Below are 27,321 nucleotides of genomic sequence, written 5' to 3'. Positions count from 1 at the left end.
ACGTATATAAACCTAAGTAAATTCCGGCCTTCAGGGTTTGAATTGAATACCTGGCAATCTGGACATTGTAGCCGATGATTATGTATGCTTCTTACCTTGGCAGTTGGTGGGATAAGAGATTATACTTCCATTAATTACGTATCTTTTGGTCCAAAATCTAATTGAAACGAAGGATGGGTTTAGGGTGGCCAAAGCCTAAGGCGTCTTTCAATTTTTAATTTCATTATTCTATTAAATATCGACTGCTTAAAATTTATATTTCTGGCTTTTTTACATATAAAATTGTTTATCAAATGGAAATATGACTAGGAATTCAGGTTTTAGCCCCTCTTCTAATCAGAAGCTACCACGTTGTTGTAACAATTTTACAATGAGTTCAACCTAGAACCCTAAAATATACATCACAAGACACCATCATCTCGGCTCTCGGCTCTCATATGATGTAGCAGCCTTTTTCTAAAGAAGTTAAGGGTTTTATATATTTAAAGTGATTTCAATAACAAACAAAACTGCCCAATTTCAACAAACATCTTCTGAAACTACATTTGACAATAACAAAGTAACATAATTCAACATTTATGCTTTGGGTCAGGCATTACCGTATCAGGAAAATGACATAACTGCCAAACAAGTCGTTTTTGTTTATAAGTATAACTGCCAAACAAGTCTAGACTATCAAGTTCTCCGAATACGACCATTTGATATCGGTTCTTGGGCTGAAGGATGAGATGCATGCCTCAGACATAGCTGTCAATCAATGATTTCCTCATCTCATCTACAATGGCGCTAGGCTGGGCTTCCCTCAGTTTGAAAACACTCTCGATGACAGAGAGTTCTGTTGCTGTAGTATCCGAACCACAGAATGCTGTCCAGTCATTCACTGTCATGCCAGCAGCTATCACTTCACTACCACGGTTCACAGTCCCAGCCACCAATGGGACCTGAAGAAGTGTTGAAAGTTCATCCAAGTCTTCAATAGAAGTATGGGGATGAACCTGCAAAAAGTGTGGTGAAGACATTTAATTTCACATAACACACAACAGATGCCTCAATAAACCCCACTTCAAGCAGAGCTGTTCCTACTTACCAAACCACCTCTGTTAGAGAAGGCACAGTAGCTGCCCACAAGAACATTGCCAGCAATTGTCTGCCTGAAAACTTCTACTCCAAGAACATCTGCAATCATTTCCTCTGTTTCCTGAACAAAATTAGGATAACTTCAAGATGAACATTCTAAATAGTTTACCAACTTCAAATTGTTAAACAGGGTGATGTTGCTGCTGAAATTGTCAGTGTTTGAGTAAATCAGGTAAATCATCAACCTTTTTTTACTGATGGGACGTGACACTAGGAAATGATTTGCACCTAAGGGTTCGAATCTTAAGATCTAGAGAGAGCATACAACTAAGACCAAGGCTCTTATCACTTGAGTCGACCCTTAGGGGGTTAGAAGATTCTACACCAAATCATGCGAAGTGCTAAACTATTACAAATCTTGGCCTTGTAACAAATGAGCATCTCTCAACAGGTAATTTGGTTAGAAACAGTACAAAGGACAGTAGAAGCATCATAGAGCTACAAGGCCTTGTTGGATTTTCATCCCTTTTGTTTATGCCAAAGTAATTTATCCTTGAAATCAGAGACAAAACTTTGAAAGGGCGCTTAATATGTGAAGAGGATGAGGGGAGGAGGGTTCATAAGCTGAATGCAACCCTGAATCCTCATTTTCAGGCTAGACTTATTTGGATTCAATCTACCCTCAAGCCTTGGATACTAGACCACAGCCGTCCCTTTTCCCCTGCTTCATTGCTATTTTCATGGCCACTTCATGATATTGTGCCAATTCCAGTTCTAAACAACCAAAGATGTGTGTTTCATAGACTTGTATGAAGAAGACTAAAATTTTGACTGAATTAAACGAAGGATACTTCAAAGCCTAAAATTTTAGTTATATATAAAAGATAATGATACCTTGTCGAGATCTGTGTGTGTAAGGGCAACATGGTCGTTGCAAGCAATACAATTTCCCAGAGCAGACAGTCTCTCCTCTATGCGCTGAACGACTACTTGATCAGGTAGACTGTTTCTCAAGTGCTGAAGCTCTGTAATAACATCCACAAAATAATAAGAATAAGACCTTATAACAATAAAATGCACAACATTGCAAACAGGGTCAATTGGGGTGCATAGTTCTTGCCCCCTGCTCCCCTCTCCTGTTTCCCTTAATGAACAGAATAAAGGATTCATCATGCTGACCCTCAAGTAAAATTGAGGCACTGTTCAGTATAACAATTTCAAATGCTGCAAGATTGAAGGGCCAAGCATGCTGATAACAATATATCATTTACGTTTTAGATAAGTAGATTACAATATATCATTTATGTTTTTGATAAGAAGACAAGCTCAGGTAGAACCCTCCAAAGCAGGAGTCTTTGGGTTAGATCCTTTAATAGTGCCATATATCCACATTTTAAAACTTCCTTTCATCAGAAAATTATTCGAAAACCTTTTTTCATGGACAACTGCTTTAAGGAGCATCCTCACATTAGATAACCTGCAGAAAAGGGTGTATTGGTGATTTAAGTGCCGAAGAAGTGAAGAATCTATTGGCCATATTATGCTTCACTCTAGCGTGGCAAATACTTGGTGGAATTATACTTTAGTCCATTTGTAGTGGATTGAGTCATGTGGCAGATCCTCTGGCCTAATGTGGCGTCTATGGAAAGTACAATTTGGTTGCCATAATTGTGAAGTTTAATGGAAATTGATCCCTTCTTGCCTAATCAATCGTCTATGGTTTCAATTATAACCCCCCCCCCCCCCCCCCCCCAAAAAAAAGGCTTTAAGATTCAAACCTTGGGTGCAAACAGTTTTTAGGGACCACCACCCATCCATGAAAAGCATCAAAAAAGGTTTTTCCATTATAACCCTATTTCTTAGGGTGGTCACTCATATTTGTAAAACTGATCTTCGATATCAAGATTTTCTTCTTTTTTCCTTCTAATATTTAGCAATATCTACTGTATACTCTGCGTGCTAGGATGTCACCACTTTTTGAGACTTTGTGAAAAAATCAATTAATTAAAGCTTTAATACTACAGATCCCGCCGCCATCCCCCCCTCCCCCCCCCCCTCTCTTTCTCCCATCAGCTGATACTGCATTGAACAACTTCATAGCATCCTTAATTCTATTGGTCTCCATTAAACTGAGCTTTTTTCAGTTGACAGAAGGCCAATAACGTTTCCTCCACAAAACTTAAGCTCATCTAACAAATCTTCAAGTCAATCAAGAAGCGGCAGCTTTTATGGCACACAAGAATCAGAAAACCATCAAATGAATGTCTGTAACATAATTCAGTAAAATTGCAATTGAGAAAAATTAACACTGTTTATATGAACATATTTTAAGCACTAAGAAACTTGAGTTCAAGTGCCACGCAAGCAAAAAAAAAGAAAAAAAAAAAACTTTATTACTAATAAAAGGAAATAATTCGGTTATTATAGGGCAGAAGCTAAAAAGGTTGGTGACAACCAGTTCACAAGCATAATAGCCCTAAGATATGCAAATTTCTAGTAAGCTGGAAAAATAGCAGAACTTGCATGAAATTCTATGGGGCAGAGGACCAGGATAAAAGAAGGAATTTGCTGACTACAAGAGGAAAAGAGAAGCAAGAGAAACATATAAATACAGGAACAACTCCAAGTTATAAGACTTATTGATATGTGCATAACATTATTTTCTGTCAGAAAGATTAAAAAGATTGCAAACCTTGGTCAGTGGTGGTGTGGGGCAAGAGAAGCCCGTTTTTGTTTCCTGCGAGAGAACAGTTTTTTATTTATTTATCAGTATATAAGAATTTTATTGATGATGACAGGCTATTAGGCATAGCCCAAAAAAAGCTACTTGCAAGAGAACACAACTGAAAGCTAAGTAATACAGGTTTCCAAGTGGAAGCAATTATCTACCTATCTAACTATTTATCTGTTTTATGGATTAAGTACAAAACAGTCCTGGGATTTTAACAGTTATCTTTTTGGTACTCAAGTCTCAAATTATATCAGTTCACTCCTCGAGTTTATAATTGTAAAAACCAAGAAAATTTTGAAAAAAACAAAAAAGTGGCCAGTGTTGGTCACAAGGACACCCATGGCAACTTATTTTTCAATTTTTGAACTCAATTTTAAAATTCAGTTTTATAAAGTTTATTTGTAGTTTTTTTTTTTAAAAAAAAAAATTAAAAAAATTTTATGTTTTTTGCATGTGTTTATTTTTTATTATGTTTTTGGCATGTGGCACACCACATTAGATTCCACTAAATTATTTAACAACAACCTAGCAGATTGTTCTTATTGAAAAAAATACAAACCCAAGAAGCAAATGATAAAGTTGGAAATCAAGGGAGAAAAAAAAAGATAATCTGGTCAAATTCAGTAACTTTTTTTGTATTAAACCCTTTTTTGTAGAACGGCAATATGATGCAGTGAAAAAAAAAGGGGTAAAATCAAGAATACAATGTATCGTATAAAAAAGCGCGTCAGTTGAAAGAGGGATACTAGTACCTGCACAAAGGCGTCCAATAATGCGAGTGCCGCCAATGGAGGTCTTAACCACAGGGATTGCATCTGCTAACTCAGTCTCAAATGCACTTCAATGGCAAACGCAACCGTATCAGTTTATTTTCAGAAAGCAAAACAATTGGAAACAAAGATTAAAAAAAGATAGAGAGTACAGAAAACCTGTAGAAATTCTCAGAACCACCAATAGCAACCAAACAGTAGGCGTTGGTGAGCTTAGAAAATACACCCATATCGCATGAGTTCTCAAACTGAAGCCCTGTAATTATGTATTTATGTATTCAATTCAACTCATTCTCTCTCGGATTGTAATAAGTAAATAAAATACTATGTTTTCAAAATATTTTAACCATTAAATAAATACTAAGACGAAAAGTTCATATTTTGTTATCTACGAATAACAGAAAGAAGCACAGAAATACTTACTGGTCGCCATAATGAAACCTCAAAACTTACGCCTGCAAACTTTATTCGCAATCAGAACCTTAAAAAGAAACAAGGAAACTGTGTAAGATCAATGAACATAGAAACTCAGTTAATCAATATATAAACATATACGCAGCCTTAGCTGCAAAGTTGTGGAATAGTCTCTTTGTCGAAGCTTGTTTTGGTTTTTGGGTTCTTCTAAAAAGAATCTTTTTTCGCAGGTTAATAGAATTAACGTAGCAATTGGGGATTTAATACTATTTCAACTCCAAGTTCCAATTCTTCAATATCTTACACTGAATCAGCGGAAGAGACCAACGAAATGTCGAAATCAACGTCAAAGAGGTGTGGGGAGGAGGGAAGGGGGAGGGGGCGGCTAGGGTTAGAGGAGGATAAGCTTAAAACGCTCGGGGCCCTCAGAGCAACTCACGAATTCACTATGGTTTGTCTCTCTTCTTTGCTATTGGGAGCATTCCAATGATTAGAATATATTAACGAAGGGTTTAAGTTTTAGGGCAATGTTTTCACTACCGCATCCCACTGAGTTGACGTATTTGAAACAAGATATTTTAGTATCGATACTACATAAATAAATTATATATAAAAATTATATTTTAAAATAACAATCTATATATAAAAATATATATAAATTATAAATAATCTTATCTAAATTGAAAGGTTAAAAAATGAGTATGCAGTTTGAAGAAATGAAAAAATAAAAGTGAAGGTTGAAATATCGGCGGGTACGGGCCTAAATATAGGCTAATACAGGTCGAAACGGTCGAAATTCTGATCGGTATAAAACTATACAATTCTCTATACCGGCTACACCACAAAAATAGTATATTTCGATCGTATCAGCTAGTATGGTATGAAAGTCAAAACTTTGTTATATCGTTCTCATCCCCACCAAATACTATACATATTTTAATTTATTTATTTATTTTTTAATTTTATTGTAGCTAAACTAATTGAATTATTTTATTAATCATTCATACACCATATATTTGTTAACGAAAAAAAAAATAGAAAAAAATTAAAAGAGGTGTAATGTGTGGTGTGTAGGATGCTAAGTAGAATTATTTTATTGTAAAAATTAATATGTAAAATAGGAAAAATAAAATTTGGTAGTGGATTGTAAACAGAATAATTCTACTTAGCAATCCACACACTACACCTCTTTTAATTTTTTCTTTCTTTTTTCATAATAAGTATGTAGTGTATAGATGATAAGTAGAACAATTCAATTAGTTTAGCATGAATAAAATAGTAAAATAAAATACATAAAATAAAATATGTATAGTATGTGGTGTAGGATGTTGAGTAATATAACCATTTTACAATAATAGAATAATTCTAATTAGCATTTCATCACATGTAGTAAGTTCACTGTAGATAGATGTAAAATAGAGGAGTTTTACATGGTGTATTGAGTCTTATTTTTTGACAAAAAAAGAAAAAAAATACATATTTAGACTTTAGATGTATTTTAAAAGATCTATTGAGAGTGCTCTCAGTTTCGCTAGTCATTTTATCGGGTTGATGATGTTGAACCTGATTTTAAGATCAATCCAACTTTATCTTAATAGAAATGCTAAACCTCTCGAATTGGTGTCCCGAAAATGTGTTCTGAAATTTTTTTTTTTTTTTTACTTAGTGATTAAGGAAGTGTTTTTAATGATGTTATGAATTTTTTATTTTTTTAAAAAAATGTTTATGATGATTAAAAAAATACATGAAAAAAAAGAAAAAGAAAAAGATGAAATGTAGTTTTCGGGACACTAATTCGAGACAAAATTTCAGTACATGTAGTGTTACTCTTATCTTAAAAGGTTCGGATCAGGTCACGTGGGCAGGCTGAGCCCATTATATTTCTGCACAAGCCTGCTGAGCAAGAAGTTTTGATAAAAAGAAGAGCGGTGCTACTCTACTGCTGGAGTAGCACTGCTTGTTTCTACCTTGTTACTTTTTAGTTTTTTTTTTTTTTTTTCATTTTTTTTTCATTTTTTAATATATTTAAGTATTTTTAAAAAATAAAAAAATACACTAATACACTTAAAATCACTTTCTGAATCACTAAGTAAAAAATATATATATATAAAAAAAAAAATTGCAACGGAACACTAGAGCGGTATATTTTGGGCGGCATACAAGCTTTTCCCTAAAAAGAAAGCTATTATACCTCTTAATTTATACTACTCATTTTTTGTCCCTTAACATGGAGCTACAAATGGGATGGAGCTCATTAAAAAAATTAGAAAATATATTCAAAATATATATTTACAATAAAATGGCACCCAAGAATATAAAAAGAGAAAAATTAAAACCTTAGATTCCCTCTATTATTTTATATATTTTTTATTTTTTATTTTTTTATTAAGACACGTGTATCATAACGTGGTGTCACGTTAAAAAAAATAAGTGATATAAATTAGGAGATATAGTAGAATTATCTTTTGATAAATCATTTTTGCGAAACTGATACGGGTAGTAGGTAGGACATTATCATATATACGACAAGGTTGAAGACAGGTTTGTGCCTGTACAGGACCCTTCTACCCGAAGATGGTGCGGGTGTTCTACGTACAAATTATGTGAGATGCGCCAGATGAGACAGATAATTTGCATACAGTATTGTACATAAGAGTGCATTATTATTGCATGAAAAATGCTAAGTAAACCGAGAAAATGAAATCTTATTACCCATTTATTAATTGAGAAATGATAATTGTAGTCATGAATATACAAATGTCATGCAATTACTTTAAAAAAAAGTTAATCAATATAAGACTCATATGAAAAAAAATTAATTTTTTTATAGTAAATCACATTTTTTTTAATGCGACTGCACGACGTTTGCACACTTCACGATTGTATGTAGCATTACTCTTATTAATTAAATCAATATTGTACAATTTGCACATTATTTATTAAACCAGTTTGTACAATTTGCACGGGATATTAATTAAACCAACTTGGCATTATGGATTTTCCATAAGATCCAATATGAGTCGAGAGTCATATCTAAAGACATGCAACATGTTCTTTGGAGTGCTTATTACCCATCTCCTACTAGAGTGGGGAGTGGTCCTAGCAATTGGCTTCACAGATGACCTCGCTTGATGTTTTACGCCAAATCCACGCAACATTTGACAGCATGTGGACCTTGTGCACGCTAATCAATTGTGTTACCAAGAACATACAGTGGCCACAGTAATAGCATGCATGCATGCATGGACATATATGCACAAATGACTGAAATGCGTACACACACACACATATAGATGCTCTCTATAAATATGCTAAAGGGAGCGAGGAATATCTCCGCACCTTGTGACTTGGACTACTAATTAAGCTACATACGTATCATTCTTCTAGTTGACCCTTCAGAAAGTCATGGGCACGAAGTTGAAGTTTAGCACATCTTACAACACACAGATCGATCAGTGATCAATGGAAAAGAGCTATCCATACATTGGAAGATATAGTAATGATGTTTGTACTCAACACTATAGTGTTAGACACTTAATGTCCCACATGAGTTTGACTTTTAGAAAAAACAGTACTACGAGAGAGAGACCTATTTTTCTTGGTGAATTCTACGTTTTATCCGATCAAGATTTAATTGAAGAAATTGTTATGGATTCCAGTATGTTCTTTATTTATTATGGAAATCACGATAGTCATCTTGGGATTCATGAAATATTAAGTTGAGATCTATTTCAGTTTTTACGTCTATTCAATTTACATGTGGTATCAGAGCACCGTTAAGGCTTGCATGATTTTCCATTATCTATTTGTTGGAATCAGATATTTGTGCAAGATTTCATTGGATTTGATCGGTTATGTTTGATAAGATTTATTATTTGACTTTTTCTCTTCCGCTACAACTCCTGAAGTCTCCCACAAAAATCATGATAGGATTTTTTATTTTATTTTATTTTTGCTTTTTCATTCATGTATTTTTTAGTACTTTTAAATATTTTTTTTAAAAAAATAAAAAAAATACGATATTATTAAAAAATACTTAATCACTAAGTAAAAAGAAATTAAAAAAAAATTAAAAATCACAATAGTAGAAATGAGCGGTAGAAATGAGTGGTAAGAGTAGTATTTTTCTTTTTTTATTTACATTATCACGTACTTATCCATTAAGTGACTATCTTCCCAGATGAGTGGGATTTTAATTCTATTGAATGATTGGTATATGTTGTTTTTATCTTATCCATGAGATTCTCCTATATTCACTACTTCTATTTTGTTTTAGACTCTAATGATGCCAATGACATTTATTGATCAAATCACATTCTTTTTATATAGTGCATATTTGTTTTTTCAACATGATGTCTATTTTTTATATTTGATTGATAATGTTGCATATAATTTGTTCTACAAGCATAGAACTGTAGTCCATGAAACATGTGTTACTTACAAAATCTGGGAATATATGTTTCATGTTTATCAATGATATTGATTGTACTGGTATATTATAATTGTATATCTATAATTTATTTGAATATGAAATTGTCACATACATGAAACTGTGTAAATAATTACATGTTGTAATTGATGATTGATTGTTTTACAAAGTGATTATTTCAACTTGAGATCTATTTTAAGAAATAGTTTGGTGATCACCAAAGTGATCCAACTAGAAAGTCAGGTTTCAAGCTGTATGTTTTGGATCTTAATACTCATATCCCAAGTATTAAGAAAATGACTTTGCAAATTTTTTTGAATATATATATATATATATATATATATATATATATATATTAATCATGAGAATATCTTGGCTTGGCCCAAAGGGGCACCACTTTTCAAGTGATTATAAACTAAGATAAAATAATTAATGTGTATCCTTAATTCAGAGTGAGAACCGGATAGCCAAAGGTAATGGACCTGCCTGATTATGGATGCACTATTAATTATTTCTAATAGGTGAAAGGGAATCACCATAATAGTTTAAAAAATTTATTTTTGTATGTTGTAATTTTCATCCAAAGATGTGTTGCAATAGTACTACTTATTGCTTGTTTATTATTTTTTCTAAACTCAAAGCATTAATATTGTGAACATATATTTAATTGTAGTTTCAGTTCCTGATTCACTTCATTTGCATGCTTCATCTCTTCTGATCCTAAATGGAACAAATTTCTCAGACTGGTCTGAACAAGTCTAGTTTTACCTGGGTATACTGGATCTTGATTTGACACTCCGAACTGAGAAATCACCTGCTATTACTGAGGAAAGTAGTGCGGAACAAAACACTTTATATCATTCTTAGGTAAGATCGAATATATTGAGCATTATGTTCATACAAATGAGTATTAAGAACAATATTAAGTCAACACTTTCTAATGTAAAACTAGTAAGGAATTCTTTAAAATTGTGGAAGAACATTTTCGTTCAGCTGATAAGTCTCTTGTTGGGACATTGATGCCTGAACTCACCACCATGAAGTTTGATGGTACACGTGGGATGCATGAACACATCCTTGAAATGTCAAATCTACCTGCTAAATTAAAGGCTCTTGGGAGGGATGAATGTGGATGAGTTCTTTCTCGTGCAATTTATTTTGAACCCCCTGCCTCCTTAGTATGAATTCACTATAACACTATTAAGGATAAGTGGAATGTAAATGAATTAGCTAGTATACTTGTTCAAGAAGAGGCAAGGCTTAAGCAACAAGGACATTATTCAGTTCACCTTATAAGTCAAAGAGCCAATAGGAAGTGGAAGAAGCCTAAGAAGGGCAAAAGGGCAGAACCACCTAAGGTCACTGGGCCTCCTCAAGGTATAGAGGCTCATGAGAGGGGACAAAGCAGTATCAAGTGCCATTTCTATAAAAAGTTTGGTCATGTTCAGAGAGATTACCACAAATGTAGGGCATGATTTGAAAAGAAAGGTAAGTCTTTAGCTTACGTATGTTTTGAATCAAATCTTATTGAAGTCCCTTCTAATACTTGGTGGATTGACTCAGGTTCCACTGTTCATGTTTCCAATTCGATGCAGGGTTTCCTTACAATCCAGACTTTAAACCCAAATAAAAGTTCCATAGTCATGGGAAATGGAGTCAAAGTTCCAGTGGTTGCTACCAGGACATCGTTTATTTGTATACAGTAATTGTTATCTAGATTTGTTTCAGACACTTTATGTTCCTTCAATTTCTCGTAATTTGATTTCTATGTCTAACCTCGACCTCGAAGGTTATTCTTTTTCATTCCGTAATAGAAGATTAAGTTTGTTTAAAAATTATTCTTTTGTTGGTTCTAGGAGCTTATGTGATGGTTTATATAAATTGAATCTTAATAGTCATTTTACTGAAAGCCTTCTAACCCTGCATCATAATGTTGAAACTAAACGTAACCTAATCAATAAAAATTCTTCCATCTTGTGGCACAAATGTTTGGGTCATATATCTAAAGAAAGAATAGAGAGATTCGTAAAAGATGAGATTTTGCCAAACCTAGATTTTACTAATCACGATGTTTGTGTGGATTGTATTAAGGGAAAAAAAAAAAAAAAACCGGGTGCAATAAGAAGTGGAGAACTTCTTGAAATTGTCCATACAGACATTTGTGGGCCATTTGTGTAACGACCTGATCTAATATTATTAGAGATAAATTATGGATAATTTCATTGGACCTAAATTAGATTAATGGCCCAATTATTATAGAAGTTCAATTGAGTGTTCGAGTATTTTCTGGAATAGACTATGGGTCTATGATTTTTATTTTGGCAAATATCGAATTTTTATTGGGTTTGCCATGTTAGTTAATATCATTAAATATTTTTGTTGGAATCTTGATATGAGCCGAGGAATTTATGAAACAAATGTTTTTCTTTTAAGGATTAGATGTGGCCCAAATACTTGAAATGAGCTAAAAATCCCAAGCCCGTGATATCTTGTTTCAGACTCTACGTTCTACACAATTCACGTCTGTTGTTTTTCACTGCGTGCACAGCTTCATCGCGTCCGCTTCCTCCGCATGCAGGTTTATTTTTTTGGTTCTCTATCATCTATATATATACATACAGTTAGATCTCCTGCATGAAGAACCTGAAGCCGCAACCTCCCTCTACGTTCAGGGCATCCCAAAAACTTAAGCCCCACGTTCAAGCACTCAACCAATTCGTGAACCACCGACCTGCTGTCCCTCTCCTCTCCCTCCACTGTAAACTATCACCACTGCACCGCAGTGCAATGAAGTAGCCACGTCCAGCCCTTCACGACACCCACGCAATGAACTGCCAATGGAAGCCAAACCAGTGTTGCAGCCATGGGAATGCAGCCCACGTTTCTTCCCTCAGCCACCGTGCAAAGACAAATAGAAACTGATGCCACTGCTTGACCATGAGCCACCAAGTTGCACCACCATTCCACCTCTCATACACCTTTAAAAGCCAACCATGTCGCATCTCCCACTCAAACCACCATCGTGCCCAAACACCGAAATTGCACTACGGAATACTCTGTTTTGCACCATTGAAAATAGAGGATTTTTCTCCCCATTGTGAGCCATAACTCAGCCACCCCACGGTACCAACTCCCTCCACGTCGTTACCACTGGCATAGAAAACTCCGATAAGCACTCCACGCCTCTCCAGGTTTGTCGTGTCTCTCCCGGTAAGCCACAACAAGCAGTTCCCTCCCTTTTTCTCTCTTTCTCACTCCCGAAATCTCTCTCTCTCTCATCACTCTCCCTCACTTGCATAGTCGCCCAGCTTGCCGGAGTGGCCATCAACTCACATTGCACTACCTAGCTCACGGTAAGCCCACTGCCTCTTGTGTAAGTCCAATCACGAATCAATGCAACCTATACCATATATTTTAGGTGAGTTAGTCAAATTACAAAAAGACCCCTATCTTTTTAGGATTAACCATTGAGAATGATTTTAGTGTTATTAAAATTTTAGGTTTTGGGGAATATAGGTTATTTTAGTATCTTAGGTTATAATTACAAAGTCATGTTTAATTAGAGATTTATGAAAATTACTTGCATATTTTATAGGTGATCGATTTTGTGATGGAGACATCAGAAAATGTCATGGTGTAAGTAATTTGATCACAAATTAGGATCATTACAGTTCAGCTTATATAGATTATTATTAGAGACAGTTCTTTGACAAACATTTTTATGTACCACTCATGTCATCCAACATAGCATATAATCATGTCATTCCGCATCATGTTCAGATTCAGAAATTATAATTATGTATGTATCATGTCATGCATCTCATGTGCATAAGACACGTAAGCTATCTTAAGTTCAAGTGCAAGATAAGATTAGATCAATTAATCAAATGACCATTTAGATGCATGGTACCAATGCAGTTCAGATCAGGGTGGATGTGCAAGCCATTGACTCAAGCGTGATCCACCACAGTATGCCAGAATACTATTAGCGGCTCCCTTTGCAGCCCGTGCACAACCTCGCACACAGGGTTAAGTGTGTTGGTTAGTCAGATCAATCAGTTAAGTCAGATAAATTAGTCATGCATAGCATAAGTATCAGTATGAACAATCATGAATTTAAGCTCTTAGCATGAAAACTTTTATGAAAACCTTATGTTTATTATGTTTATGTTGTGATGGATTTCTTGCTGAGTCTTGACTTATTTTAGTTTATGTTATGTTTTTAAACCACCCCAGGTGATGACATTTATGAGGATGAGACTGCAGGATATGACTTGACCCTAGAAGGCGAGGCAGAGGCCTAGATAGTTTATGTCATATTCAGTTTATGATTTAAGGTTTAAATAGATTATTTTGATAAACACATGAGATTTTAGTATTGTTTTAAATAAGTGCTTCCACAAACTCTACATTGGATTCTAAGTATTTAATAAAGTTTGTTTTATTTATAGAATCTTTGGCATCTGGCGCATCATTAAGTTTTTAAGAAGAAAAAGTTTTTTTATTTAAGTTCAAATTTAGTAGCACACTGGTTCCTCAAAAATTTTAAAAATGTATTTATAAGGGAGCAGGGTGTTAGAGTTTGACTCACCATCTTTTGGTAAAGAAAAATATTTTATCACCTTCATTGATGATTTTTTATGTTTTTTTTATATTGTTTTATTGAATGAAAAGTCTCAAGCAGTGGATGTCCTAGAGGTATACATTGTTGAGGTTGAAAGACAATTAGATAGAAAAGTAAAAATTGTCAGATCAGATAGAGGTGGTGAATATTGTGAAAAATATGATGGATTGCGTGAGCACCCTGGCGCATTTGCTAAACTCCTAGAAAAACATGATATATGTGCACAATACACTATGTTAGGTACGCCTCAACAGAATGGAATGGCTGAAAGGCGTAATCGTACATTGATGAATATGGTTAGGAGTAGGTTAAGTAATTCATCTTTATCCATTTCATTATGGATGAAAGCCCTTAAGACCGCTGTTTACTTATTGGATAAGGTTCCTACTAAAGCAGTTCCAAAGACTCATTTTGAACTGTGGACAGGAAGGAAAACAAGTTTAAGGCACCTGAACATTTGAGATTGCCCAGCAGAGGCTAGGATTTATAATCCACATACAAAGAAATTGGTTTTCAAAACCATTAGTGGTTACTTTATTGGCTATCCAATAAAATCCAAAGGATATACTATCCATAGTAATGTATGTCTAAATTTCAAAGTGATTTACTAAATCAAAATTTTTTTATTACGTATTGATTGTAAAAGTGTTAAATATGTTTTAGAAAAAGATGTTGAAAACATTGCATTAAAACATATTTTTGCCAAATGACAAACTATTTCAAGTGTATTTGATTTTGATATTGAGTATATCAAAAGAACTGATAATTCAATTTCTAATTTTCTTACTCATGAATTCTTACAGAAAACATAAGTAAAAAAGATAATGGTTGCAGATGCTTATATTAATAACAATCTCAAACAACCTGAGATAGTTACTATTTTAACTATTGGATTTCTTGGAATGCTTCGACGTTAGTGGGATAAACATCTCACAGTTGAAGGAAAAGAAACCATTTAGAATGCTATTAAGCATAATGACAAAATGTTACCTATTTTTTATGAAACTATAGGAATAAGAATTCTCCTTCTTGATGGTATTAATACCTTGATTTACACTATTATTAAACATTTTGTTGGAACTCATTCCAATATTTCTAATTGTACTAGTGATTATTTGAATAATTTGAGTTGTTGTCAAATGTCTAATTATAGATGATATCAAGACGTTTTCATGTCCAGAGTAATACTTAGAGAAGATAGTCATAAGCCTTACTGGAAAGAAAAATTTATTGATGGTTTATCTCATTTATTTGCTTACAAAGCTAAGAATGAACTTACTGATATCTCAAGACTCCTTAATTATGATGATTATACTTATAGTGATATCATCAGTTCAATTAAGAAGTTTGATATTAGTATGTGTAATGATTAAATAATGCTTCGTCAACAGATGAAGAATAGTAAGAAAGCCAAATATGAAATCAGAAAATTTTGTGAACAATTTAGACTTCCTCCTATTGCTCAATCTAGACAAAAATGAAATACTCTGTTAAATATTCCAAACCTCATGGTTAAAAAATGAGAAAAAACCGTGATGATTTTTACAAAAAAACCTTTAAACAAAAACTCTTTTAATAGGAAAAAGTGTTTTCAAACCCATTCAAATGAGAAATGTTTCAATTGTGGCAAATGTAACGCCCCGTACCTGGAAGGGTCAGAGAATTACTATCCATTACTTACAAACCTGTCTCCCCAAGCATCTAAAATCTCCAAAGATTTCATAAATAGTACACAATCTCATATTTTCCAAATAATCGTAATATAAACTCCCTGAGTAATCATTACAAAATAACATAAACCAAACGGGGGTTCACAATCTCCTAATAATCTCAACGAAATAATACGATACATCTTTAAGTCACAATAGGTCCAAACAACATTAAGTACTTCAAATACTCAAGTTAAATCCTTCTACTGACAATGATACTCTTAGATACTTGACCTTCTATCCGTATCTAGTCAAGCCCCAATTTCAATTCTTGGCCCCCAACTGGGTCATCAATGTCATCTGAAAAATAATGAAGATAAAGGATTAGTTATCCACAACTCAGTAAGCAGAGAACATATATTAGTTTGTAAACATGAGCCATTTTTAAAAAGTTTAGTATGCAGGAGCAAAATATTTCATTTTCATGTACACATCTCAAAACGTATTATCAGAAAGAAATCAGAGTGACTTTTCAATATTTTCATATTCATAAATCATTTTCATATTCAAAACCGCTTTGGCATAACATAACTGCACGTCTTCATCTTATTATATCATATCGTAACGTATCATGTCATATCCATATACTATATTTAACTCCCGTGGTAGGGTTGTGTTATTCTCGATGGCCAAACCAGGCAGTATGATATTGTGAAACTTTTTATTTTTCAATCTCGGAGCCCCGAGTGTGCACACAAGAAAGAACAAATAAAAGACCACTTTGTTTCCAACGTATCATATCATATCATGTTGGTACCAACTATATCAGGTGAACCAGTATCGTCATATCAAAACCATACTCAGAATCAGAATCAAAACAGATAAGTATGTCAAATATTTTTCATATCCATATCATATCAAAACACGTGTTAAACATATTCATAGCATTTCCATTTGATTAAAAAAAAAAACATATCCAAATCATTTCATATCACATGCATAAAAATCTCAATGATATGAAATTCACTTTTTTGCATATTTCAGAAACATGTCAAATATTGCTTATGTCTACATTATTCATATCAAAATATTTACTTTCTCTTTCATACATATTTCATGAGTGAATGTAAAACGTATACTGAGGTTATTTTTCACATTTTTTTTTAAAACAACATGCACATTTTTACAAACCAATATTAGTTCATTTCTTTTTATGCAAATCTAGTATAGGAATCCCGCTTACCTAAACTTCTTAGCTTTTCGAAAATTTCCTCAACAATGCCAAACAAAATTAATCGTTACCTATAAGATAATCACGTAAATTTCCATAAATTTCCAATCAATTTCGAATTTCGATATTCAAGACTAAACTTCTAAAATAATCTATTTTTAATTCCTCAAAATCTGAAATTCTCATTATTCCTAAAATACCAACATCACTTTTTAAACTCATCAATATCCAACTTAATAACTCCGACTAAAACATTAAATTCTAATTTATTTACGATTGAGATCTTACTATGATTTATAAAACTAAAATAACATAACTATATCGAATCATTATAAGTAGAAAATCATACTTTTGTTTAAATAAAAAAAAAATATTCTTTTAAAAGGATTCAAAATAAGATTTTGCACTTACTGATCATTCAAAAAAAAAATTCATCAGTATTTACTTAATAAATATTCCGATAAAAATATCAGTCTCTTAGAAATACCAACTTGACAAAATAAACCCATATGCGCCTAACTCCAAAAAATAAAAATACATGCAGCCCACATTTCAAACACAAAATACACACTCAGTTGATGTGTTCAAACAAAAAGAGGTCAAAAGGGTAATAACACCCTTCATCTACTAGGTTACCTGAAACACAACAATTTCTTTTTTAAGTAACTACCAACAACAACCAAAAATAAAAACCAACAGAGGCCAAAACGTGAGTGAGGCAGGGAATACCCACAAAAAACCGAGGCAGTGGCACCATGGGAGCGCAACGGACGTTGGACTAAGGTGGTGGTGACTTTCTGACGGGGTCGCACAGGGAATGAGAGAAAGAGAGAGTGTTGAAAATGAGGTGGAGGGAGATAATGTGAGAGAAGAGACGAAGGGAGAGCAAGCCAAAGGAGGGAGATACAGCGAGGGGGTGTTGGTGGCTTACTGAGAGACTGAGGTGGCGTGCGGTGGACTAAGGGTGACGGGATGACGGCTGGCAGCGTGGGTTGGCAGATTGATGGCACATGGTGGAAGAAACACATTGTTTCTTGGTGTAAAAATAGGGGTGGTGGTTTTTACCAACAGTTGAGAACCGGGCGGGATACTCGGAGTGGCGCACGGCTGAGGTGGTGAACTCAGAGTGGCTGAGGAACTGGCGCGGACTGAGTACGGTGGAGTTGCGACATGTGGATTGGTTTTGGGGGTGGCGGTTTACTAGATGCAAACCGAGCCCTTCGGTTTGGTGTTTTATGAAGAAGCGATGGCTGGTTGCGTGAAGAGAGGGCAACGGAAATGAATCTAGGGTTGAGAAATGCTTAACATATATATAGACTAGAAGTAGGAAACAGATCAAACCAAAATAAAAGGGGAGGAGGGACGTGCATGAAAATGGCAAAAATGACGTGAACCCGTGCGACGTGGATCCTAGAAACGTTTCCCACGGGCCTGGGCCTGGCAGTGGACTGGTCTTATAACAAATTTGGGCATTTTGCTAATAAATGTACCAAGAAGTCCAATAAATTCAAAAACAAGCTTAACCAGTTGAATATTAATGTCAATATAATATATATATATATATACACACACACACACTAAAGTGACTTAAAATTATTTAAATTATGACCGAGAGTCTATATTTGTTTGTTATTTGCTTGTGAGCCTATAATCGTCAGTCATTTATCCAGAAAAGATACTTGGTTTGAATTTATCTAAAGATTTTTTTTTCTTTTTGTTGTTTCGATGAATGGATCCAAATTGGGAACATGCCACAACATTGGTTCCTTGAATGAGAAAATTCAAATGCAATTATCATGGAAAACAAATAATTAAGTGGGATATTTTGTTTAGAGTACTGTTACATATACCTACAATTTTACGTACAAGACTCATTTTAACAGTTTTATTTTAAAATTCAATTTTAAATTTCATAATTTTCAACATTCAATAACTAACATGTGGATGGTTAAGTTTTTTGTACGTTCTTCTTAAGTACAATGAGCATTTCTCTTCTGATTAAAGCAATATGTTGCATACGTGCTAGAAAATATTGTAGCATGTAAAAAAAATTCCAAAAAATGAATACAAGAAAATGTAGGAAAATCTCAAGAGTTTTCAATGAAGAGAAAAAGAACATGTACATGAAGATCAACAAATCGCTTCCCAGCTAAAAACCCAAACCTAATGTAGCTCCCACCCCACCCCCCTCTTTCCAGTCCAGAATTTCTTTCCAGTACGTCTCTTCCCAGTTCTATGTTTTTTTGTTTTTGTTTGCTTTTTCAAGGCAAATAAAGGAGAAATGCCGATCTCGAGTTTTCCAGTGGCCAAAGTCCTACACGCGCCCCACCATGGGTTTCCTTACCTGTCAATCTTCCAGACTACCGAATTCGGTGCTGGTGTGTAGCACATATGCATAGGTCAACGTGCGCGCATGGCTCCCATGCGCCACCGCTAAAAGTCTTATGTCGATGCCACGTGCGGCATTTTTTGTACCAGTGACTCCGAAATCTTCAAGATCGACTGTCCAGCATGCTCCTTGAGTGGCGCATGTCCTTCACGTGCCACTACAACCTCTTTAGCCAGTGTATTTTCACCTTTTTTTTTACAATGTTTTCAAGTGTCTATAATTTTATTCTTTGTTTGTGTTAGAAAATAAAAGAAATAGGCTATTGGAGTTTTATCTATAGCAAGAGAACCCCCTCCCCTTTTGGAAGAGGGGGTGGTGTTTTCCTTTTCCTCCTTGGGAGGGTCGGGGTTGGATACCCTTTCCTCCTTTGGAGGTGGGGGATAGTTATCTCTGTTTTTTTTACAGAGAGTGATACTCTCAGATAAACCAGTTTTGTCAGTAGAGAGTTTCTTAGAAATTAAGACAATGCTCGTCACAAAGAAATTTGTGTGCAGAAAAGTTTTCAACAGATGAGTAGTTTGGCTTGTAATATGAGTTTTCTCTATATTGACCAGTCACAACTATAACTTCCTTCATGAATGAAATGAAGTCTATTTTCTATAAAAAAAAAAAAAAAAAAAAAAGGCTTCACTTGGGCTCAAAAGAGATGACATTGTGTACGCATAAGTAAAGAGGAAGATAGTCAGCAAAATGAATTACGAAAGAACAAATGAAACATAATTGTTAAGGACAATGCTAGGATGACTACCAAATGTGCCTATCAAATGTGCATACTAGTACAAATAAGTTTTTTTTTTTTATTCTTTAATCATTTTTCAAACATCCTTAACCATTAAATAAAATAAAATAAAAATATACACTCACAATAGTCACTTCCTTAATCATTAAGAAAAAATAAAATAAAAAAATATTGTTACATATTGGTTTACTTTATTTGGGGTATTTATTTTGTTAGATTTTGGAAAGGAAGTGGAATGAACCATTTAGAGCATTCCCATCCACCTGAGTATATGAGTTAGTTCGATAAAATAGTCAAAATTTTTAATTTTTGTTTTTTTTTAAATTGATCATCTGGGAAAATGTGATTTAAAAAAAATTATTATTGTTACGAAAGTATTAATTTTGAAAATATTACCGTTTGGAGAAATAAATAATTTGAAAACATTTTGGAAAAATAGAGAAGTTAAGAATGTACAAAGAAATGGTTAGAAAAAAATAGAGAAAGATTATTTTAAAATAAAAGAGAAAGAATAGGAAGTAAGACGTATGAGGTTTTGAAAAAAATGAGTTGTTAAAATAAGAAAAGATGATTTTAGAGTAAATTTTGGCAAATAATTTGTTCAACACAATGTGAATGCTCTTAGATGTTACATTTGGAATAAAGATGGATTTTTTCTTCAAATAAATTGGAATAGAAAGGAATTACAACCTGATATTAATTTTAAAACATCAATAGACCTTATAAAAACTTTTCTTTCAAATATAGAATGAGTAGAAAAAACTACTACTTACGTGTTTCTATAGAAGATGTGATAACATGTGACTATCGGTTTTTTATTGCACTGACCTTTAATTTGAGTTAATTTTACTTTCCTTTTCATTTTGTGGGTGATGGTTTATATTATTCAGTATTAATTGTGTAAAATGGAATTTATGAGCTTGTAAAGTTGACATAGATCTGTTATTTCTCGTTTATTTTTTTTTTCTTCCCTTTTCTATGGTACTTTTAGATGTGATTATAGTCATGAATTATACAATTCAATTCCATATGAAAATTTGTGGTAAGTTCTCATTTCATCTTCTCTTTTATTTTATTATTATAATATGATAATAATATAAAGTGAATTTCACTTTCAATTGGTTTTTTAGATTGTCTTTGTAAGGCTAAAATTTAATCTGTCCCCTCCCCCAACTAAAAGAGATGGCGGCACTGCCGGTAGGAATCCGATGCCTAAATTAGAGAGAAGTGATCTCAACATAAATATATGAATGAATGCCAAGATACATTTCCTTTAGGTATTATTTACAAGAGCACGAAGGTGATGACAATGACTGACCTTAGAGTCTATCTTGGTTAACTCTCAATAAATTAGTAGGATAGCCTTCCTGATCAAACAGAGGCGTTATCTGTTCACTGCATTATCCTCCACGTGTTCGTAGGTTGAATGCCTAGGCTTGCAGACTAACCTCGATTTTTGAAGCCTCATACTCGAGTCCTCCAACACATGGGCTTATCCTTCCGGGACCCTGAATATCTCTTCCATCATTTCAACCTACTTCATACATTTTAACCTAATTAAATTCATCTTAACTTAAAAAAGTTAAATCCATCTCAATGAGATTCATAAATTACTACTATTTGTATCTCAACTTATCTTAACTCATTTAAAAATTATTACCAACTGTGTGTCGGACATGGCTATATCCGGCATGTTCCATCTATGCACTCAATTCAAAAGGAAAAAGGTTAATTATATTTTGCCCCTTCGAACTTTCACTTAATTCATAATGTACTATTGAAACTAATAATTGTATTAAAGTAGACCCGCTTATTTTTAAAACTTACCAATGTGCCCCTTCTGTCCATCAGCAGCATTAAATCTAACGGAAACTGTCTCTACATTCTGCTAATGTACATAATATTCACTATAAAGATGTAATTTTTATTTAATTTATTATCAATTTATTATCATTAATTAATAACATATATTATTTTATAGTTTATATGGTTAATGATAAATAAATTAGATGAAAATTACATCTTTACAGTAAATGTTATGCACATGTGCAGCACGTTGAGGTAATTTTTATTAGATTTAACGCTACTAGTAGATAGACGGGGCACGTTGGTAAGTTTTGAAAGTAAGTAGGTCTATTTTGATATAATCATTAATTTTAGAGATATATTGTGAATTGAATGAAAATTTAAAGAGGTAAAATATAATTAGCCGAAAAGAAAAATTAGAAATTCTTGAGAAAATAGTTTTCAAAATCTCAACGTCTGCGTGGACTGTGGAACGAGGAAATGGACCCCACACAAACACACTCACCTAACCTTTTGTAATTACGCCTCTGCCCCCTCGTGGCCTAATTCTCAACGCGCGTCTACTTCTTTCTTTCCGATTCCAACCACCCAACAACACACAAAACTGTCAAACACAACACACTTTCTAGCTTTCATCGCCCCTCGGCGGACTTGCCCACTCTTTTCCCAATAAAAACCCATCAACTTTCTTTCTCTCCAAACGCTGCCTCTCCCCTCCCCGAAGAATCTTGGACAGTTGAGCTTTCATTTCATCAACAATACACAGAGACAAATGGCTTTAGCTTTCCAGGCCACCACCACCAAACTCCTCCAAAAGCCCTTCATCCCCTCAAAGCCCTTATCAAAGCCTCAAAATTCCACTCCCTTCAAGCCCAACAAACTCCGCCCCCTCACTGTTCAATGCTCCGTCGCGGTTGCGCCGTCCGTCGTTAAGGCCTCGAGAGAGCATGCGGTGAGGTCGGTCAAGGCGCGGCAGATCATTGATAGCCGGGGCAATCCGACGGTTGAGGTCGATCTGATCACCGATGCTCTCTACCGATCGGCTGTCCCCAGTGGAGCCTCCACGGGGATTTACGAGGCCCTGGAGCTCCGAGACGGGGATAAGAGCGTTTACGGAGGCAAAGGTGTCCAAAATGCCGTCAATAACATCAACCAAATCCTTGGCCCCAAGCTCGTCGGCGTCGATGTCCGGTACATGTTTTTTTCTCTGTCATTGATATATTACTTACATTTTTAATAGCCTAGTGTTTGTTTGTGTGGAAAAGAGTTCGCGGAGAAAGTATTTTTCTTTTAACTGGAAAAAGATTCAATGTAGGTTAAATAAGAACGAATTTTCCTTGAAGCTTGGAATTTGTATTGGAGTCCAGTGAAGGTGGAATTATGAAGTGAAATGAAGGCTAATAAATCAAGACAAGATCTTTGTTTTGTTACAAGTTTTATAAAGCACGAAGAATAATTATTTTGAATATAGTTTTGGATATTCCGTTCTAACTATGAGGTATTTTTCATACAACAAATGTTATAGCCACTGTAGTGGAGGTTTTATTAACCATATAGCCACTGCAATGACACTGCTCAATATTGAGTAGCTACCTTCAAATTGTAGTAGAGGTCCCGGATGAGTCTCATACCGATTGTGCACCATAAATGAAATAGATTGTTGGATGTATTATAAGTAAACTATATACAAGAGCGTCTGGTTTTTAAGAATCATGGCATACAAGTTAGAGATTATTCTACTGGTAGGTATGGAAAATTTGAATTGAAGCATTGCTTGTTTGGCAAATAAATTTTTTTTTTTTTTTTACAGGTGTTAAGCAGATAAAAAATGTAAAGAAATGAACTAACTTGAAGTAAAAAAAAAAAAAAAAATCTATGGAAAGTTCTTGTAGTTCAATTCAATAGCATGTGGTTACGAACTAAGTCAGTCTAACTGGACTGTCATTCAATCAGGCTACGACTGAAATAAGCTTCTTTGTAGGGTGTGCTCATTTCTCAGCCTGTTGACACCTAGCTTTTGCCAACTTTATTGTTCTTGCTTAGTGATTCTCGTAGATCTTGATGTATGTTTAGATATACTTGTTAGAGATGGAAAGTTAATTCTTCTGTTTGTAGGTTATAGCTCTGACATTTTCCCCCTCTGTTAACAAGGAACCAAGCTGACGTGGATGCTATTATGCTTGAGATCGATGGTACTCCAAACAAGTCAAAATTAGGTGCTAATGCTATATTGGGAGTATCCCTAAGCGTGTGCAGAGCAGGTGCAGGAGCAAAGGGGTTGCCCTTGTACAAGCACATCCAAGAACTGTCAGAAACAAAGGAGCTTGTTATGCCAGTTCCTGCTTTTAATGTGATAAATGGAGGCAGCCATGCTGGAAATAGTGTGGCCATGCAAGAATTTATGATATTACCAGTAGGTGCGACCTCATTTGCAGAGGCACTCCGCATGGGTAGTGAAGGTAAGCGAATTAATTCTCTTCTTGCCACAGTTGCCTTTTCTTGAGTTGGTATGTTCGTTGTTGGCTCTATTTTAACAGCCATACACATGCCTTGTTTTTTGGTTGGAACTCTGATTGTTAGATGTGATTCAACATGGAGCATGATTATAACATGCATACTGCAATTGATTGAGTTTTTTATGCAATGCTTGGGTCTTTGCTAATTAAAGACTTACGTTGTCATTATGAACATGTAGTTTGTTCTTAGCTTGTTATATAATTAAACCAAATGCCCATCATCTATGATGAGAAAACTAACTGGTCTATCTTTCTGAGAAAGCAGTTTATCATATATTGAAGGGAATTATTAAGGCCAAATATGGACAAGATGCTTGCAATGTTGGAGATGAAGGGGGATTTGCCCCCAACGTTCAGGATAACAGAGAGGGACTGGTATTGCTAATGGATGCTATTGAAAAGGCTGGTTACACTGGCAAGGTAGGAGGTAGTGATTTTTTTATATTTGTTTGAAAAGTAGATTTTTCTCATGTGGCTTTGGAATGACAATACAGATTAAAATTGGAATGGACGTTGCCGCATCAGAGTTTTTCACTAAAGATGGGAAATATGATCTAGACTTCAAGAAACAACCCAATGATGGAGCTCACGTGCACTCAGCACAGAGCCTTTGTGAGCTCTACAGGGATTTTGTGAAAGAATTTCCAATTGTATCAATTGAAGATCCCTTTGATCAAGATGATTGGAGCTCATGGGCTTCACTACAGTCTTCTGTTGACATTCAACTTGTAGGAGATGATTTGTTGGTTACAAATCCAAAGAGAATAGCTGAAGCCATTCAGAAAAAGGCTTGCAATGGTTTACTTCTAAAGGCAAGCATCTATAATCCCCCCCCCCCCCCCCCCCCCAACCTTTATAGTTTGCTGATTCACTCATAATGAAGCTATAAATTTTATATTTTTCATTTTTTTCCTGTTAAACTCCTTTCTGATTTTGGGTAGCTGTCATTCTTTCCCTCATTTTCTACAGTTTCCCTTTGTAATCCATTCAATCTTCAACTTTTGTGATTGCTAAATTTACTTGGACTCATCAGTGTGAGGACAAAGGCTATGTTTATGCTGATTTAGCTCATCTTTTGTCCATTCAATATCAGGTTAACCAGATTGGTACAGTGACTGAATCTGTTCAAGCAGCACTTGACTCTAAAGCTGCAGGTTGGGGCGTCATGGTCAGCCACCGTAGTGGTGAAACCGAGGATAACTTTATTGCTGATCTTTCTGTTGGCTTGGCTAGTGGACAGGTTTTAATTGCTGGATTAATCAACATTACTATGATTCATATCTATGTTATTGCTTTGAAGTTGACCATTGCATCTTCAATCATACAGATCAAAACCGGAGCTCCTTGCCGAAGTGAGCGGTTGGCCAAGTATAATCAGGTAAATTGTAATCTTTAGTTATCTTCTCTGTTCATATTTCATATAACCTTTTGAAAGCTTGGTCTGATTGTATGGTCTAATTCAACCCAATTTCATAAGTTTATGACCGACTAATATTAAATATTACAAATGGAGTAATACTTTCTGATGTTTCTCATAAGTCCTGATAGATTACACAAAGAAGCCCATGGATCTTTGGAATTGACGTTAATGTTCCCAGCATGTCCTTGTGCTCGTTTTTCGCTTATCGACCGAATTTCATGACTGTTACTCATCACGATATATTGTTTCTGGGATTTTTTTTTGGTTGCAGCTTCTCCGCATTGAAGAGGAGCTCGGAAGCGTGCGTTATGCCGGTGAAGCTTTCAGATCACCTTAGGGACAAGAAAATAGCTATTTGTCAAAATTTTCTTTTTACAATCTTGAAAGAGCAATCTCTCAACCTTCCTTTCTGGAATTAATCTACAGGATTAAAGTTATTGTAATGAATTAAGTTATCTGAGCTGCTACTCAAATAAACGTAGGAAAGTTTAGATGAATTTTTGCTTGTGTCAGTCAGCTTAGATGTGATCTAAAAGCATTAGCTGATCAATTCATCCATGTGTCTCGTTTGGAACTGAAACTACTGTTTTCTGTGAGTGAATAACAAAAGTTGTGCTGTGAAGCATCTATTGTAGTAGGAAGGGCGGTAGGAAAGGCAATGGATGCAGCAGCAGTGACACCTGATGGCAATGGGATCTTGACAAAAGTTAAAGAAAGAGCCATATGAGGTGGAATGAAGAAGACCAGAATTAGTAGAAGGATATTGGAAATGGGGTTCATGGAAACCCAGCTGCTAAGGACAGAGAGTACTACAGCCATGTCTTTGAATGAAGATCCATTGCCATCCACATTGCATGGTATTTATAGGCATGCATGCAAATTAGTGATCATTGATTTTTTTTTTTTTTTTTTTTTTGGTTCCTTCTTTTTCTAGGCAGTATCTTCATCTTGCATTGATTTTTTTTAAAAAAAAAAAAAAAAATCATGAACATTAGCTTAAGAAAAGATAATGTTCAACTGGTATGTGCCAAGCAGGAAAATTTGGCTGCCGTGAGAAGTCGGTCGATGACGTTTTCAAAAGGGTTCAAAAAAGCAAAGAAGTTGCCAAAAATATGCCCTAAAAAGTGGTAAAAGCTTGACTAAAATGGGGATATTTTGTAGTTTTCCCAAGTTGAGTTAAAATGATGGATTATGAATAGGTCATCTTTTTTGTACAGACGCAAGGATTTCTTGGCCATACCAACAAATTGTACAAAACTCAATACAAAATGATGTAATGCATTGGATATAGAGAATTAACAAACAGGTAGTGGATCAGAGAGTTGAGCTGTGAGCTCGGTATGTAACTGAAATATCCCTCCGTCTCCCCCATCGATCCTAGGCTGAGTTAGTTTTATATGGATGAATATACGCTCCATCAAAATATATACTACTAATGTTATATACAGTTGTGGAATGTGCAAGCGTTATACACTCGCTTTAAAAAAGAGTGAAAGCTACTATTAAAAAATTATTTTTCTTATCAT

At 34.6% G+C, this 27,321-nt stretch overlaps 2 protein-coding genes across 3 annotated transcripts; one reads left to right on the top strand and one right to left on the bottom strand.

The window, feature by feature from the left end:
* Positions 1-649: 649 nt before the first annotated feature.
* On the bottom strand, positions 650-5,484 carry LOC121242029 (eukaryotic translation initiation factor 6-2). 2 transcript variants are annotated; one of them, XM_041139911.1, is made up of 8 exons: positions 5,260-5,484; positions 5,002-5,059; positions 4,738-4,834; positions 4,561-4,646; positions 3,770-3,814; positions 1,972-2,102; positions 1,088-1,198; positions 650-995 (listed from the first exon to the last, which is right to left on the bottom strand). In XM_041139911.1, exons 2-8 carry the CDS (start codon positions 5,009-5,011, stop codon positions 738-740), a joined length of 738 nt encoding a protein of 245 aa, XP_040995845.1. In that variant the 5' UTR covers positions 5,012-5,059; positions 5,260-5,484; the 3' UTR covers positions 650-737. The 2 variants fall into 2 exon arrangements, with proteins under 2 accessions (XP_040995845.1, XP_040995846.1); XM_041139912.1 differs by having other exon boundaries at positions 5,297-5,484.
* A 16,952-nt stretch (positions 5,485-22,436) lies between these two features.
* On the top strand, positions 22,437-26,417 carry LOC121242028 (enolase 1, chloroplastic). The gene is made up of 7 exons (XM_041139909.1): positions 22,437-23,050; positions 24,011-24,318; positions 24,641-24,795; positions 24,870-25,187; positions 25,469-25,615; positions 25,703-25,753; positions 26,067-26,417. The coding sequence occupies exons 1-7, from the start codon at positions 22,632-22,634 to the stop codon at positions 26,130-26,132; spliced, it is 1,464 nt and encodes a 487-aa protein (XP_040995843.1). The 5' UTR covers positions 22,437-22,631; the 3' UTR covers positions 26,133-26,417.
* Positions 26,418-27,321: the final 904 nt, after the last annotated feature.

Source organism: Juglans microcarpa x Juglans regia, chromosome 8D, assembly GCF_004785595.1.
Source record: "Juglans microcarpa x Juglans regia isolate MS1-56 chromosome 8D, Jm3101_v1.0, whole genome shotgun sequence".
In the NCBI taxonomy this organism is placed as follows: Eukaryota; Viridiplantae; Streptophyta; class Magnoliopsida; order Fagales; family Juglandaceae; genus Juglans; species Juglans microcarpa x Juglans regia.
The sequence above is the reverse complement of the archived record's forward strand: the minus strand, read 5'-3'. Positions and strand labels throughout refer to the sequence as shown.